The 15,567-nt window shown below is 27.6% G+C and overlaps 2 protein-coding genes across 2 annotated transcripts in view; one reads left to right on the top strand and one right to left on the bottom strand.

Moving 5' to 3' along the window:
* Positions 1–15,567, top strand: part of LOC100205878 (RNA polymerase-associated protein RTF1 homolog) — an 82,804-nt gene that overhangs the window by 61,355 nt on the left and 5,882 nt on the right. The window contains exons 13-16 of the mRNA XM_065805157.1: positions 5,659–5,691; positions 5,825–5,890; positions 8,373–8,405; positions 9,341–9,503. Coding sequence (XP_065661229.1) covers positions 5,659–5,691; positions 5,825–5,890; positions 8,373–8,405; positions 9,341–9,503 — 295 coding nt within the window. The remainder of the gene's footprint in view (positions 1–5,658; positions 5,692–5,824; positions 5,891–8,372; positions 8,406–9,340; positions 9,504–15,567) is intronic.
* On the bottom strand, positions 956–3,590 carry LOC136084676 (uncharacterized). Its single transcript, XM_065805156.1, has 2 exons — positions 1,820–3,590; positions 956–1,129 (listed from the first exon to the last, which is right to left on the bottom strand). Exons 1-2 carry the CDS (start codon positions 2,817–2,819, stop codon positions 1,125–1,127), a joined length of 1,005 nt encoding a protein of 334 aa, XP_065661228.1. The 5' UTR covers positions 2,820–3,590; the 3' UTR covers positions 956–1,124.

Raw genomic sequence — 15,567 nt, 5'->3', positions numbered from 1 at the left:
AATACAAAATTTGGTTTTATTCTTGTTACAAGTATATGTTTGCAACTAAAGTGTTACAAGAATATATACATAACAAGCCTCATTTATTGCGTTGTGAAAAAATTCTTTAGACAAGCATTTTCTTTGGGTTTTCACACTGGCTATCCATTCATTTCACACTAGCTATCCATTCATTTGTTAACAACATTACTACTTTAATAAAATATTTGACAAAGAGCTATAAAAGTTTTTACTGCTTATAAAAATATTTTATATTTTGTTATTGTAATAGAATGCAGGCATTTTAAGAATCATTACAACAATTAAAAATTCCACAATAAAAGTCAATAGTTTATTAAAGTAATCAACATATAAAATATAACTCATTACATAAAATATTATTTATTACGCATTAATTTAGAGTGTAATAGTTTTAGTCTTTATCAGTTAGTCCAATCTAATCAAAAACATTTGCATTTAAACCAAAGTTCTTTTGAGAAAAAAAAAATACTTATGTGTATATATATACAATACGTATATATATGCAATATGCCTGTGTGTGTGTGTGTTTGTGTGTGTGTGTGTGTATATATATATATATATATATATATATATATATATATATATATATATATATATATATATATATATATATATATATATATATCTATATATATATATTAGGGTGGCCCTTATATGATGATAAAAAATTAAATAAGAGCAATGTTAAGTCTGACCATTTTAAATGGTTCCATTTCATACAAAAAAATTATGTGTAAAGTTTCATAAAAAAATATTAATATTTAGAGGTGGCTCAACGCCGTTAAAGTTTTCTCATATACGAATTTTTGATGTCTGCGACAGAATTCAGCACATTTTGCCATCAGTTTCATACAGAAAATTAATTCTAACTACTAAAAACAGTTCTTAATTACAGAGACAAACACAGAAACAATAGAATACACAAAGTTCAGGGTAAGCCTGGAGTTGTTGAATAAGTTGTAGATCATTCCTAGCGGCTTTGTAAGCCAGAGGCGCCAAAAACCAGAACGTGATATAAACCTTTGCAAGAAATATGTTCACACGTAGGAGGCCACGAGACTCTCGCAAGGTCAGCTTAAACTGTGATCGAAACAGCCAAACCTTTATACTGTAAATGGCTTTCGCCATCCATCGAGCTTGATGCATTGACCCAGGCGCTCGAAAATTCTTCCAATCTGTAGGCTTTCTTCCTAAAAAGATGAGCATCAGTTTGAGCAGCTCGCGATAGTCATCTCGTGGCTGATGATCTTGCAGCTGCTGTTCACAGAAAACAATGATTACATGTTTGACTTCGGAGAGTTCAGCTGAGGCAACATCATCCGAAAAGGCATCTTCATAACTTTCCTGGTCAAAGGATGACCACTGTGCTTTAAATCGTTTGAAAACGAGTATTTCCGGAGCTTTACTGGGTCCCATACAGACACAAAAAGCAGCAGCCAATACCAGTTCCATGATGTGATGTCGACAACCAAAGTGCAGTAGAGGCCGCCCTAGTAGCTGTTCGAGAAGAACGCAAGCGCCAGACAGCCGACCGGTGTTGGAAGAGGTTGTATTGAAACACATACCATGGACAAAGTTTTCCAGCTCCCATTTTCGGATAACATCATAGACTGCTTCGGCCTCGTCTTGTCCAGTGCCTAAAAAGTAATTTATAGTAGTCTTTATTAAAGTTTGTCTGACATGATTTCACATTCACATTTCATAATAATAAATGATTTCGAAATTTATAAAAATATTTAACTAAAATAAAAGTAGGCATATATATTATACCATTATATATTATACCATTATGTATTACCTGCAGGAATCTTTGGAATATCCAAAAGCTTTGTCTTCCCCATTGTTGTGACAAGAATGGGCAACCTATCCACCTTCTCTGTTCCAGTCAGATCTTGCATCAGCTTGCCATCCCAGTGTACTTTAAGAGCAGTATTTGGCTTGAAATGTTGAATGATTCCGGAGGCAATTTGCTGTCGGTGTTTCCGACGGAGTCGTTGGATGGTTGATCTATTCAAAGCGAGTGATTCAGCGTCTTGTCCAAGAGCCCTCGAAGCCTCAACGATGACCATCATAGCAGCCCTGTCGCTCATTTTATTTCTATCAAGCATAGATGCCAGCTGTGGTGAAACAACACTTTGGCGTCCTCGCTTTCGTGATGAAGAAGAAGGAGTAACAGTACTTGTGCTTAGAACTGGATCCTCATCTTCAGGTTCAGACTGACTTTCTTCTGAATCAGCGCTGCTGCTCTCCAACACAGCTTTATCTAGCAAGGTGTTTTTATCAAGTTGAGATCGATGTACTCTCTTTTGCAATATCTGCTTTCTCTCATTCTGCTTTTTTTGTTGTTGAAGCAGAACCTTATCGATTCCGCCCATGCAGCCAGGTCGTCCCTTTTTTCTTTGAGATTCCAGAAAGACCTTATCTTCTTGATTCTCGATTAGCTCCATGGCGTCAGCATGTGCAATGTCGAACAGTTCTTCTATTGCGGCTGAAAATGCGGTTTCATTTGTTTGTTGAGTCTCGGTCTTGCGGCTCTTGTTTTTCTTTAGACTTTTCCACTCGAAGAATAATTGCTCAAGCTTTTTAATGGAATCTTGATGATGCCTGGTTGGAATTTTAGCTCGAAACCAGAAATCTTCAACTTTCTCAATAGCGTGGGTTGCAGCCTTTCGAATATCCTCTTTCAAAACATTGTGGAGATGTAGAAAGTGACCAAGAACCTGCTTCCCTGATGGCAATTTACTACCTTCAATTCTTTCAGCAGGGCTAACAAGATAAATTTGTGAACGCAATGCCATCTGAAAATGCCAAACAGATTTATACTAATCATCATAATATTATAACATAATATTAAACTATGCAATTTTTGGCATAAACAAATTACAAAATTACACATGCCATTGACATGCCATGCAATAATACAAAACGAAATCTACAGTCATACAGACTCCCTCATATAATTATATATATAACATAATATATTTTATAATTAAATTGACATACTAACCTTTGCTGATTGCTAATATCTGTGATTATTGATAACTATTAAATAGAAATTTTATTTTGATTAATTAACAAACAACAGTAGAAGAAGAAATTTATAATACAAGATGGCTACAAAGAACTAGCACAAGATTTATTTAAATATTATATAAGATGCCCAATAGGTGCTAATATTAAATTATATTACATGTTTAGTTTTGTTTACTGAAAAAAATGACTGAAGAAAATTATGAATTAATAAAATTACTGAGGAAAATTATAAATTATTTATTTAGATATATTGAAGAACATTTTTTTATGCGTTATTACCTTTATATTTATTATAATTTTATATTTAATTATTTTTTAGATTAGTACATTATTGAAACATGATATCTAGTTCAAATTATTGATTGAAATATATTTATTCATTTAATATTCAAAATCATTTATTGAAAAGAACCTGAAATTTTTTTTCGCCGATTTTGGTATTCTCACAAAACTAAAGCTTAGTTGAGCCACCTCTAAATATTGTTCAATCCTGCTCATATTTGGCCTGAATTATATTTTTATATATTGGAACTCATCTGAGGGGTCAGACAATGATATTTTAAAACTTCAAAAATTAGGGCCACCCTAATGTATATATATATATATGTATATGTATATATGTATATGTATATATGTATATGTATATATGTATATGTATATGTATGTATGTATGTATGTATGTATACATACACAAGTGACAATAATATAAGATTGCTATATTAAAATTTAATTTATGACTTTTTAAAATAGCTACAAAAGAGGGTTTGGCTCATACATTAACTGAGAATTTGGGCTTAACCAGGCAGTATGTACATTTGTAAAATAAAAAATAAACTAAAATAAAAAAATAAAAAATAGCTCAATGTACACATCAGTTATTGTTATATAATCAGTTATTGTTGTAAAATATTTATATACACTGTGTGACAAAAGTTATCGTACGCTAAGATAAAAAAATAATATTCAATATAGACACAATTTTTCTGCTATATTTAATGAAAATTATTTATAATTTTTTTTTTAATAGTATTTATTTTTTTAATTTATGAATTTTTTGGAATTTATATTGAAATAACATTAAAATTAGACTCAAAATTTGAAAAAAGTACATTAAAGATGATGACAAAAGTTATCGTACACTTGGCGTACACTAATATTTATTTAACTCCAAACGGTTATGTCCACCATTTTTCATACATTTTTGAAAATAAAGTAAACTATAAACACTTTAAGATTATTTTCAATTGTTTTAAATGAATTTTTTGGTTAAAAAAAGTAAAATGAGCTCGAAACGGGTTAAGACCACTGTAGAAATTCGTAAGCTAATAATTAAGCATTGGAGTGAAGGAAAATCGTTAAATTGTATTGCAAAAATTGTTGATTCTAAAAAATCCACAGTTTCTTCAATTATTAACAAGTTCAAAAAAACAGAAAAATTAGCTGATTTATCCCGAAGTGGTCGTCCAAAAATCATTTTGTAAGTGCCAAAACTTGCAAAATAGAAGACGATTTGGGGGTTAAAATTAGTCCAAAAAAAGTCATTCGAAGTCTTAAAAGACAAGGAATAGTGAGTTGTGTTCCAAGAAAGGTTCCTAGTATTAGTGATAAAAATTGTAAGCTTCGATTAAACTATGCTAAAACGTACATTGATATGCCAGACTCATTCTGGAATAAAGACTTATGGACAGATGAGTCTAAATTTAATGTAAAAAGATCTGATGGTAGAATTCGTGTATGGCGTTCATCAAAAAATTGCTTAGAAAATGGAACTACAGTCCGAACATTTAAACACGAAAATGGATCAGTAATGGTTTGGGATGTATGTCGGCAGCAGGTGTTGGAAAGTTAGTATTTATTGAAGGAAATATGGATAAACATTACTATAAACGTATTATTAAAGAAAATGTTGAACAATCAGCACGTAATCTTGGTATTGGTGATGACTTCGTTTTTCTTCAAGATAACGATCCCAAACATAAGGCCAAAGATGTGATGGAATTTATGGAAAAAAAAGGTTGGGACATACAAAATCATCCACCTCAAAGCCATGATTTGAATGTAATAGAACATTTATGGGATGAAATCGATAGACGATAGACCATTGAACAATTAAAAGTCCAAATTGTAAAAACGTGGGAATCAATCGATCCGTCTATTACAAAAAAACTCGTTGAATCGATGCCAAGACGTCTTGCTGCTGTTGTAAAAGCTAAAGGACAAAATACACAATACTAAAATATAAGTTTAGTTCCCATAATATTTATCAAAGTGAACTATTTTGAAAGCGTACGATAACTTTTGTCACCTTCTTTTTGTTACTTTTCTTGCTTTTTCATCAAGAAATTAAAATAAATTTTTTTTCTTGTTCTGTTTTTTCAATTTTTGTTTAAATAATTATAAATCAAATAGTTTTTATTCAGTTTTTAACATGTTCCTTGCATTTCTTTTATTCTAAATTAAGAGTTAGTAATTTTTTTAAAGTGTAAGATAACTTTTGTCACACAGTGTATATCTTAGTATACAATCAGTTATTGTTGGTCTAGGAAAATATATAATAAATGTTATGCAAAACTTTTTAAATATTTTACTAAAAACTTTTTACAGGCTGTAACAGGTTCTGCTTCTCCTGTAGAGAAGGTATTTATTTGCGTTTATGAGTTTTATATTCTAGCAGAAGCTGTGTTTTACATGCACTGATCTGATAATTAACATATAGTTAATATTTTTTTATAATGTACTTATGTGGAATAACTTTTAATCAAAATTTCAGCAAAAAGATGTTTTGGATACCTCTCAAAAGAATGGTTTGGATACCTCTACAGCGCATGATTCTACTGTATGTATATGAAGGAATTTATAAAGGGTTATTCAAATTTTTTTTTAAAAAAATCTGCTTGAAATTATTTTTATTTTTTGTGATGTAACTTTTTAAAAGCAGGAATTTTTATTAGGGTTTCAAACATGCCAGCTTCTGCTTTTTTATGATTTTTAAGCTACTGTGAATAATGTAGATTTATTTGCTTAGAAAGTTCAAAATTAAATCATAAACATCAAACCATGTTAATACCAGTTTGGTTTTACTAAGCTATTTTATTACCTGTTTCCATGGTGTACTGTATAGTAGGTTGTACAGTTGTTTTAACAAACATTTGGAAATAACTTTTGAATGGAAGTTTTATGAAGGAATTCGAAATTTATATTGGAAATTTATTAAAAAGCAAAAAAAAAAAAAAAAAACTTGATTGTTATATTTTATTCATAAACAACCTTAAGCATGGAATTAAAATTTCTTCAAGATTTTTTTTTTTTATAACTGTCTCTAATCTATACATATATAAGTATATCAATGACAAAGATTAACAAAAATAAAAAGTTTAAAATATTTTTTTTTTTTTTATGGTTATAAAAATTTTATTATTTTGTTACAAAATTTGCATAATAGTTTTGATTTCTTAAAAATAGTTAAACCAAATAATATTCACAATTGGATCAGATGATATCCACAATTGGATCAGATGGTATCCACATTTTGTTAATGTCGTTGACTGAATTAATTATTTAGGAGTTTTTTTCTTGATAGTTAAATATGTGTTAATCTTGATATTTTATTGTTAATCTTGGCTCATCAAGATTTTTAAAACCAATCTGTACAATAGCTTTTGTATTGATATGTACAATAGCTTTTATATTGGTATAAACATGTTGTATTGATGTATGTATGTACAATACCTTATTGATATGTATGTACAATACCTTATTGGTATAAACATTTACTTTAGCAAAAAATTCTTAGCTAGCTGTTGTTATTGTTTTTTCTATGTTACCTGTTGTTATTGTTTTCCTTTTTTTTCTTTGGTACTGAGTAGTCCATTTTTATAACTCTTTAATACGAACAAAAAAAATTTTGTTTGTATAAGTTTTTTTACTTTACTGCTACTTTACTTTTTCATTTTAGTTTTTTTAGAAATTTTATTTAAACCAGTAGTAAAGAAACCAGTTTTTGTGAACAACTTACTTGTATGGGGTTTCACAAGTTGACATTGGTTTTATAGTTTGTCTTGCCCATGTGATGTAATAATTTACATCACATGGGCCAAAATATTATTATAAAAATAAACCATAGAATAAGATTTATATATTATATAAAAATAAACCCAAGAATAAGGTTTAAGGTAGTCCATAATTGCTACTGTTTTTCAAATTTTTTTTCCTTTTATTTTTATAACTAGACAATACATTGAAACTAAAAGATAAAATTTTTTTTTCCGTTGTTATCAAAAGCACAGTCATATTTATTTATCTTGTTAATTAAAACTTATTTTGCTAAATCAATATTATCAAAATGTTGTCTTATTAATTGCGTTTTTAAATGTATTTTACAATAGTTTAAACTAAAGGGCTTTCATTTATTAATTGCTTTTTTAAATGTATTTTCAATTAATTGCGTTTTTAAATGTATTTTACAATAGTTTAAACTAAAGGGCTTTCATTACCTTTTTTAAAAGTGCTTTTTTTTAAAGTATGTTTGCTGTTGGCTCAAGCTTTTTGTTTGGGATTTAAAGTTTGTATAAGTTAAGTAATTGTTTTAATTTAAAAGGCTTTAAATATTTCTTAAAAATATTTAAGTTTAATATATGAAAAAAACAAAAGATATGACTTTTTATAAGACAAAAGTAACCATTAAGCAATAGTTTTTAAACATGAAAATAAATAAAAAATTTAAATAAAAAACAATTCATTTATTTACCATTAAAAGTATTAACATCTTTACCAGGTTTTTGTTTAGATATTTTATTTTTGTTATTTTGGTACTTTTTTGTTTAAATGTTGCATTGTTTTCAAATCAAACATAAATGTTTTTATATATACTATTAGTTTTAATTGTTTTGTTGACGTTCCACTGTATTTTAATTGTTTTGTTGATGTTCCACTGTATTGTTAATTGTTTTGTTGATGTTCCACTGTATTGTTAATTGTTTTGTTGATGTTCCACTGTATTGTTAATTGTTTTGTTGATGTTCCACTGCATTGTTAATTGTTTTGTTGATGTTCCACTGTATTTTAATTGTTTTGTTGATGTTCCACTGTATTTTAATTGTTTTGTTGATGCTCCACTGTATTTTAATTGTTTTGTTGATGTTCCACTGTATTTTAATTGTTTTGTTGATGTTCCACTGTATTTTAATTGTTTTGTTGATGTTCCACTGTATTTTAATTGTTTTGTTGATGTTCTATTGTATTTTAAAGTATGAAGTATGGTCTGATTCTTTATTGTTATTTTTTTTACCATTTAGGTATATTATTTTTTTAACTTTTAGCAAAACAATGAAACAGTTCATTCAAAAGAAAAGGTTGGTAACTAGTATTAATGCTTTTGATTAATATTCATAAATTAGGGAATATAATTGATAACAATATAATTGATGAGTTATGAAATAAATTTGAATTTTGTTTTATTTCAATTCATAAATGTAAAAGATCTTTTTTTTTTCATACATCAAACATTTTTTTTCAATATTTTTCTTTGCCCAACAAAATGACTTTTTCACTAAACACCTGATATAAGTTTTGTACAACTTTTACTTTAACCAATATCCAAGCTTTTATTGAATTTGCTGCTATACTGACGATTTACCACTATTCCATAATAATGCTTTGCATATTGTCTCTTTTATTTAGACAAAGTTGTAGGGGAGTTTAGTAGATTAATTCTTTCTCAAAAAATGACACATTATTGGATTTTTACTATTCAAGATCCAAAACAAAAATATGCTGTATAAAGTTATTTCTCTTGTATGTAAATATAAGGTGATAAAGTTGATCAAGTAACATATTTAGGTTATCATTTTATTTGGATAAGTAATGGCAGCAAGAACTTTAGACATAATGTTTTTTTACTCTTTGTGTTTTTTTTTTCATTAAATTTTATTATAAATGTGCAAAATTATTTCATGTTATTTAGTTTCAAAAAATTTTAATATATTAAAAGAAAAACTTAAATCTTTAAACTCATTTATTTAAGGAGAAATCTTTATTTTTCTTTTCTTTTTTTTATAAACTAATATTACTGATAAGCTTTTAATCCGTGTGTTTTATTTTTTCTGTTTTAAATTAGCAAAAATATTGCTAAATAAGTTTACACTAATCCTTAGTTACCAAGCTTTTTTTTTCTTCTTTAATCTTTTAGTTTTAGCAAAAACATTATTAAACAAATTTGAAAACACCCTTAGTTAAATTAATTGTAATTAATAAAATAATCAAGTTAAAGTTACAGATATATTTTTAGACACTTGAAACACTATTATTTGCACCAACCATAAATAAACATTCCACTCGGACATCAAATGAAACCACAAATAAGGTTTCTGCTCGAACTTCACATGAAAACGAAGACCCTGATATGTTTTCTGTGCATGATTTTGATGTTCAGATTGATCTTCCAATCCCAGGTAAGCATTTGTTTTAAATTTATTCTGTGGCAGGGTTTTTGAAACATTAGTTAAGTTAGCAATTTCATTTTTTTAGAATATTTTTTACAGGTTTTTAAGTTTTAAATTCAAAATTTAAAACAAGGTATTTTTGCAATTTTATTATTAAATTTCTTTAATAATGTCTAGTATCAATTTAATTTTGACAGCTAAGGTAGTTATTTACCTTATCATAGAAAATTATGAATTATTATCATATCATAGCAATATTTGCTTTAAGATGAATAGAATTACTTATTATATTATTTTTGATATTTAACAAAAACTCATTTTAAAAAAATAACTTTTATTTAATAAAATTTATTGTTAAATTACATATACTATGCTAAATGTTAAAAGATTGAAAGATATAGAATGGTTTTATGAAAAAGTTTATTTGTTAGACATCAGTTGCAACAAATCAAAAAAATGAAAGTTCGCTGAGCTACTTTAATGTTCAACATTTAAATAAACTTGTGCCTTACTTGAGTATTCATTGTGATTAGTAATTAATCAAGTATCCTTGGATCAAGTCTTTGTAATACTTGATTTAAGGATATGATGTTTCAATTAACAAATTCAAACAATATTGTCAAACATTGTTTGAATTTTTGTTACTTATAACATCTAAAATTATATATATTTTTAGATATTAGTATTAAAAAAAGACTGAATTTTTATCTTTTTAACCAGGGGCATAAGTCGGATAGGGCAGCTCGAGCATAGCTACTTGAGAGGCAAATTGGGCCAGTATATATCTTAAAAACTACTCGTGCAACAAAAAAAATTAAAAACAAATTTATAACTTATAACTAGAGATGCCACAAATATTCTATATTTGTTATTCTATCCAGCTACTTTTTTTACTCTTCAGTATTTGGCTAAAAGTTGCAAACTATTCGGCGGAATACTGAATATCAGATTGTAATAAAAAATTGGCATAAAAATCTATAGATTATCAGTTATGATTAAAACATTCATCATTTGATGATAGCAAATGGTTGCACTTTTCCTCATAAATGATTTATTCTTCTAAAAATAGCCATTCACTGTGTACACTGCCACCTGCAAATAATAAGAAAATTTTTGCAAGTTCTGTTAGAATAATATTTTGTGTTTGCTGAACACCACTAATAAGGTTTTGTTGTCCAATTTAATTAAATGGTTTCATTTAAAAATTAATTCATTTGGAATTGGGCTTTTCTTTTCCAAATCTTCATATGTTAGCATATTTTCTGTAGAGGTTAATTTGATTGTTTCATTTACATTTTTTTTCTTCTTAAGAAATGGAGATGAATCATCACCAGTGATACAAGACACCAGTGATGGTTCATCAGTGTCAAGTAGCCTTTTACTAACAAGGATTAACCTTTCACTGAAAAAGATTGTGATATGTGTCACACATGTCCATCTTTCTCAGATCATTAAAAAATTTTGTTTGTTTTGTTTGTTGTGTTTTAACTTATTCTTACAAATTAGTTTTGGAATGTGCATCAATAAAAAAGGCAGTTGTTCAATTGTCACTCCCATTAAAGTTGAACCATGCATTAAGTTTAGGTTGTTGTAAATATATCATTTTTAATAGTTTTGGAGTTCTTTTTGCTATATCTATCTATAGCATCTTCTAAAATTTCCTCAAAAATGCAAGAGCTGGTTATGTTTGAAATCTTTTTAAATGGTTTGAAGAGTATGGTAATTTATACATCACTTTAGTTAGAAAAATTGATGTCATAAAATAATGCCTGCTATGACACAACCTAGTGACAAATAAAACAAAAACACAGTGTAGTTGATATATGCACTTTAACAAAGCAGCTCGGAACCCTCAAAATAACTAAATGTTGCCATGAAGCACACAAAATATTCAACATTTGATGATATTCACTATTCATTGCATTTCTACTTATAACTTTTTTGATTACTTAGGTGTATTTCGTTTTTTTATGGTCTTTTGATTATAGTTTGCTGTTTTTTCCCAAGTCATTTTCTCTTGTTCTTCTCATTATTTTACCATTAACCTAACTTGGGGGCCATTCAAATAATACATTACAGTCATGGGAAAAAGTTTGGATTGGATTGTGTCACCAAATATCACATAGGAGATCAAGGTTTTACTACAATTTGTCATAAAAAAATTATTTGAGTTCTTATCACAGTTTTATTAGTTTGCAAGTTTTAGAGATTTTTGTTTACACATATTTTCTGAGACTTTCTCAATTAAAATTTTCTGAGATATTTTCTGAGACTTTCTCAATTAAAATTTGAAAATGTTGAAAGTTTAAGGTGATATGTTATGCAACAACTTAACAAATGGTAATTATGAAAATGTTGAAAGTTTAAGGTGATATTTTATGCAACAACTTAACAAATGGTATGGATTTTATTATTAAAAGAAGCAAATGAATAGTAAAAGTTTAAATCATTTTTATCACAAATAATCAGAAATGGTTCAGTTACAAAATAATTACTTAGTAGTAGCACAAAAAAAATCCCGATCCCATGATTAGAGCAAGACAAGGTAATAGGTGATTGTTTAAAAACGATTTATATAACTATCAAAAAATCTTCCTCTGTTTTTAACAATCTTTAAGTTTTTTCAAAATAGAGTAAGAATTAATAATAATGAGTAAGAATTAATATTTAGTTAGAATTGATAATGAGTAAAAATAATAATAATGAATAAAAGTTAATAATAGTGAGAATTTTCTTTTTAATAGTCGATTAAAAAGAATTCAAAAACTTTATTTAAACAGTTAAAATTAATTATTAATACATAAAATATTAATACATTATCGATGTTATACTTGAATTTTATTTTATTTCAACATTTGCACTTCCAACAAGGCTGCAAGCAACCACAATTAGAGTTGGAAGTTACTGGAAGTGAAAAGATAAAGATTGTAGAGCAAGATAACAATTGACCGACAACTTAAAAGTGTGCAAATTGAATCAGGAAATCAAGATGAAGGAAGCAAATTCTAAAGAACTGATGTTCAAAGAAAAAAACTAGAGGAATAAGAGTTTTTGGAGCACCTAAGAACAGTCACAGAAAAAGGATGAGACTTAATTGAATGACGAGTAACAAGAATGAATTTTAGTAGATGGCACAAGAGACACTTGTTCTTTAGAGCAGTGCCCATTATAGTGTTTGTAGAAAAGAGAAAGAGAAGCAACATTACAACAATGAGATAATGTTTGAAGGTTGGCTGCAAGAGTAGGTTTAACTATGTTTACAATGCGTTTTTGCACCTTGTCTAAAAGGGAAAGAGTATCATTGGAAAATCTGACCCAGATATGGCAACAATATTCCACACAAGGATGGATTTGAGATTTATAGAGATAGAATCCTGAGTAAGAAAATTTAGAGAGAAGAATAGAATCCTGAGTAAGAAAATGATGAGCACGATAAAGAGATGCAAACTTAGCAGATGCTAAGGTTGCATCTGCTAAGGTTTGCCATCTGATTTGCTAAGGATTGCCACCTGATAAATGAATTTTAGTTTTTAATATTATATTTTTATTGTTGTTATTATTATTACTTTTTTTAATGTCACTCTTTTAATTTTTGCGTGGTAAAACAAACAGTCACATGTTCTGGCGCAAGGAAGATACTAATGTGATGTGCAAAACATGATTCATCAAAAGCATTTAGTCACTTTAAAGACATGATGAAAATCACCCATCTTCCTTCATTTAAAAGCAACTTATTTATTGAAAATGGAATTACCACACCAGTCATGATTGTAACTGTTGATGGTGGGCTAGATAAAAATTTGATGTGAAAAAAGATGTGAAAAGCAATGCAGTGTGCCAAGACTCATTTCAATAAGCATGGACTTGGTGCAATATTTGTGGGCATCAATACTTCTGACAGAAGTACTTTTAATAGGGTTTGAATAAATAAAACTGCATATTTATGGAACATGAAGAAGAAACTTTAATAAAGTTTCTTCTTCATGTTCCATAAATATGCAAAGGTTTTAATGTTTAAAAGAAAAAAGTTTGTATTTTATAGACAAATAAAAGGTGACAACTGAAAAACAATTTAATGAACTTCTTTAAGGTATTAGTAAAACAAAAAGGAAAAATGTTTTAGAAAGTATTTTTGTTCTAGTTTTTTTTTATGTGTTTCTGATTTTACTTTATAGAAGAATAAATTAAAAAAAGTTAATTAAAAACATGAAGAGATTTTAAAATATAAAAGAAGAAAAAATGTCGGTGAAAAGTTTACTTTAAAATTGAAATATACCTAAAAGTACTATCTACGAGATGTGCTGAAAGTGAATTTTGTTACCAAAGAGTTCAAGGAAGTGGAGAAAAGTCTAAAAAAATGAGACAAACATTAAAAGGCTCAAACTTATGTTTGGCCATAAAGATTTTTCAATGACAGGCTGCTAAAAAGTTCAACTGTACTCAGCAAGACATTTAAAAAAAAAAATAAGAAAAAAAAATGACAATTCTATAATGTACTGACCAAAAAAAGCAGTAGACTGAAGGCCATAATAAAAAAAGATGATTTAAAGTTAACCTCCAAGATGCAGCTATGAGATCAAAAGAATTCTAATGTAAAAGACTAAAAGACTGTTTATAGAAGAGATTCTAAAATAAAAATTTCGTAATTCAAAAAACTGCAGTTCTTGACTTATCGAACTTTAAAAACTCCAATTACAGTAAATTTAAAAAATTTATTTTTAATTTAATGTAATTTGATTTTTAATTTTTTTTTTAAGTATTAACCAAAGGTATTGTATTAACCTGTTGTTATTGTGTAAAAAATATTGGATTTATCAATTTATAGTTGATTTAGGCAGTAAAATTAAATATCATAAATTGATCCTCTTTTAAAAAGCGTTTTAAATTATTTCTTAATATAAAAGTTAAATACTATTAGTTAAAAAAGTTAATCTATTCTTATACAAGTCTTCTAATAAGTCTTTATATTTGTCTTAATCGTCAACACCATCATCGTAAATATTGTTATTGGCAGCAGAATCAGTGTTCTTCCACTTTGTTCAGTTACACTGATCTAAACACTTTAAAGTTGATTTTATATACAAGCAGCGTTTAGTTTTACAACTAGTTGTAAAGTAAATTTTTACAAAGTTCAGCACACTTTCTAATGCTAGTCAGGGTTAGCGCTAGATTCATAAACCATTTAACAATGACTCTTGCTTCACTAACCAACCTTTATTTCGCATATAGTTAGCTGCATTTTGCTCATAAGCGAAGTAATCCTGCATCTTTAGTTTCTGCCTGATCATTTTTAAAGCATCTTATAGAAGTTTTTTGTTATTTAGTTCAAAACAATATATTGTTAATGAATAATAACAAACAAATTATGTAGCTAAGTTATGTACTGCCCATATTCTAAGTACCCACTTATTATTTTAGCCACCTAATAATTCTTATCTCACCATGACAACACAAAATATTCAGAACTGAAAAATTCATATTTTGATCAAATTTTTGCATTACTATAGAAACACAATACTTATATAAAAGAAATCTTTTAAAAATTCCATATTGATATTGTAATTAGAATCTATATGGGAACCCTTTTGAAACCCACCAGATTTTGGCTGGGTTTTACATGCGGAACCATAAAGTTTAACCTGTACCAGAACCATAATGCAAATATTGCAAAACTATTTTTGAGTTGTCGAACAAAAATTATATATCTTCATTTGCTCATTTCAAATATAGTTGCAATTGAAATTACATTTTTATTAAAAAACTTATCTCGAAGAATTTTTAATTGTGTATCGTCTGTCTTCTCAATGTTTTGCAAATTAAAAAATTTTAAATTGTTGATTAAACTACTTGTTTGTGCTCTTGATTGATTGTTTCGTTTCAATATGAGCTGTATAAAATATTTAATTAATCTGTTAGTGTTTTATTAATCTTTTATTAATTTTTTAAATTAATCTGGTATGGTGTTTCGTTTCAATATGATATAGTGATTCGTTTCAATATGAGCTGTATAAAATATTAAATTAAACTGTTAGTGTTGAATTTTAAGGGCCTCACATATTGTTTATATTTTAAT

Source organism: Hydra vulgaris, chromosome 09 (assembly GCF_038396675.1).
Source record: "Hydra vulgaris chromosome 09, alternate assembly HydraT2T_AEP".
NCBI lineage: Eukaryota > Metazoa > Cnidaria > Hydrozoa > Anthoathecata > Hydridae > Hydra > Hydra vulgaris.
Note: the sequence above shows the minus strand (reverse complement) of the source record. Positions and strands in the feature narration are given on the sequence as shown.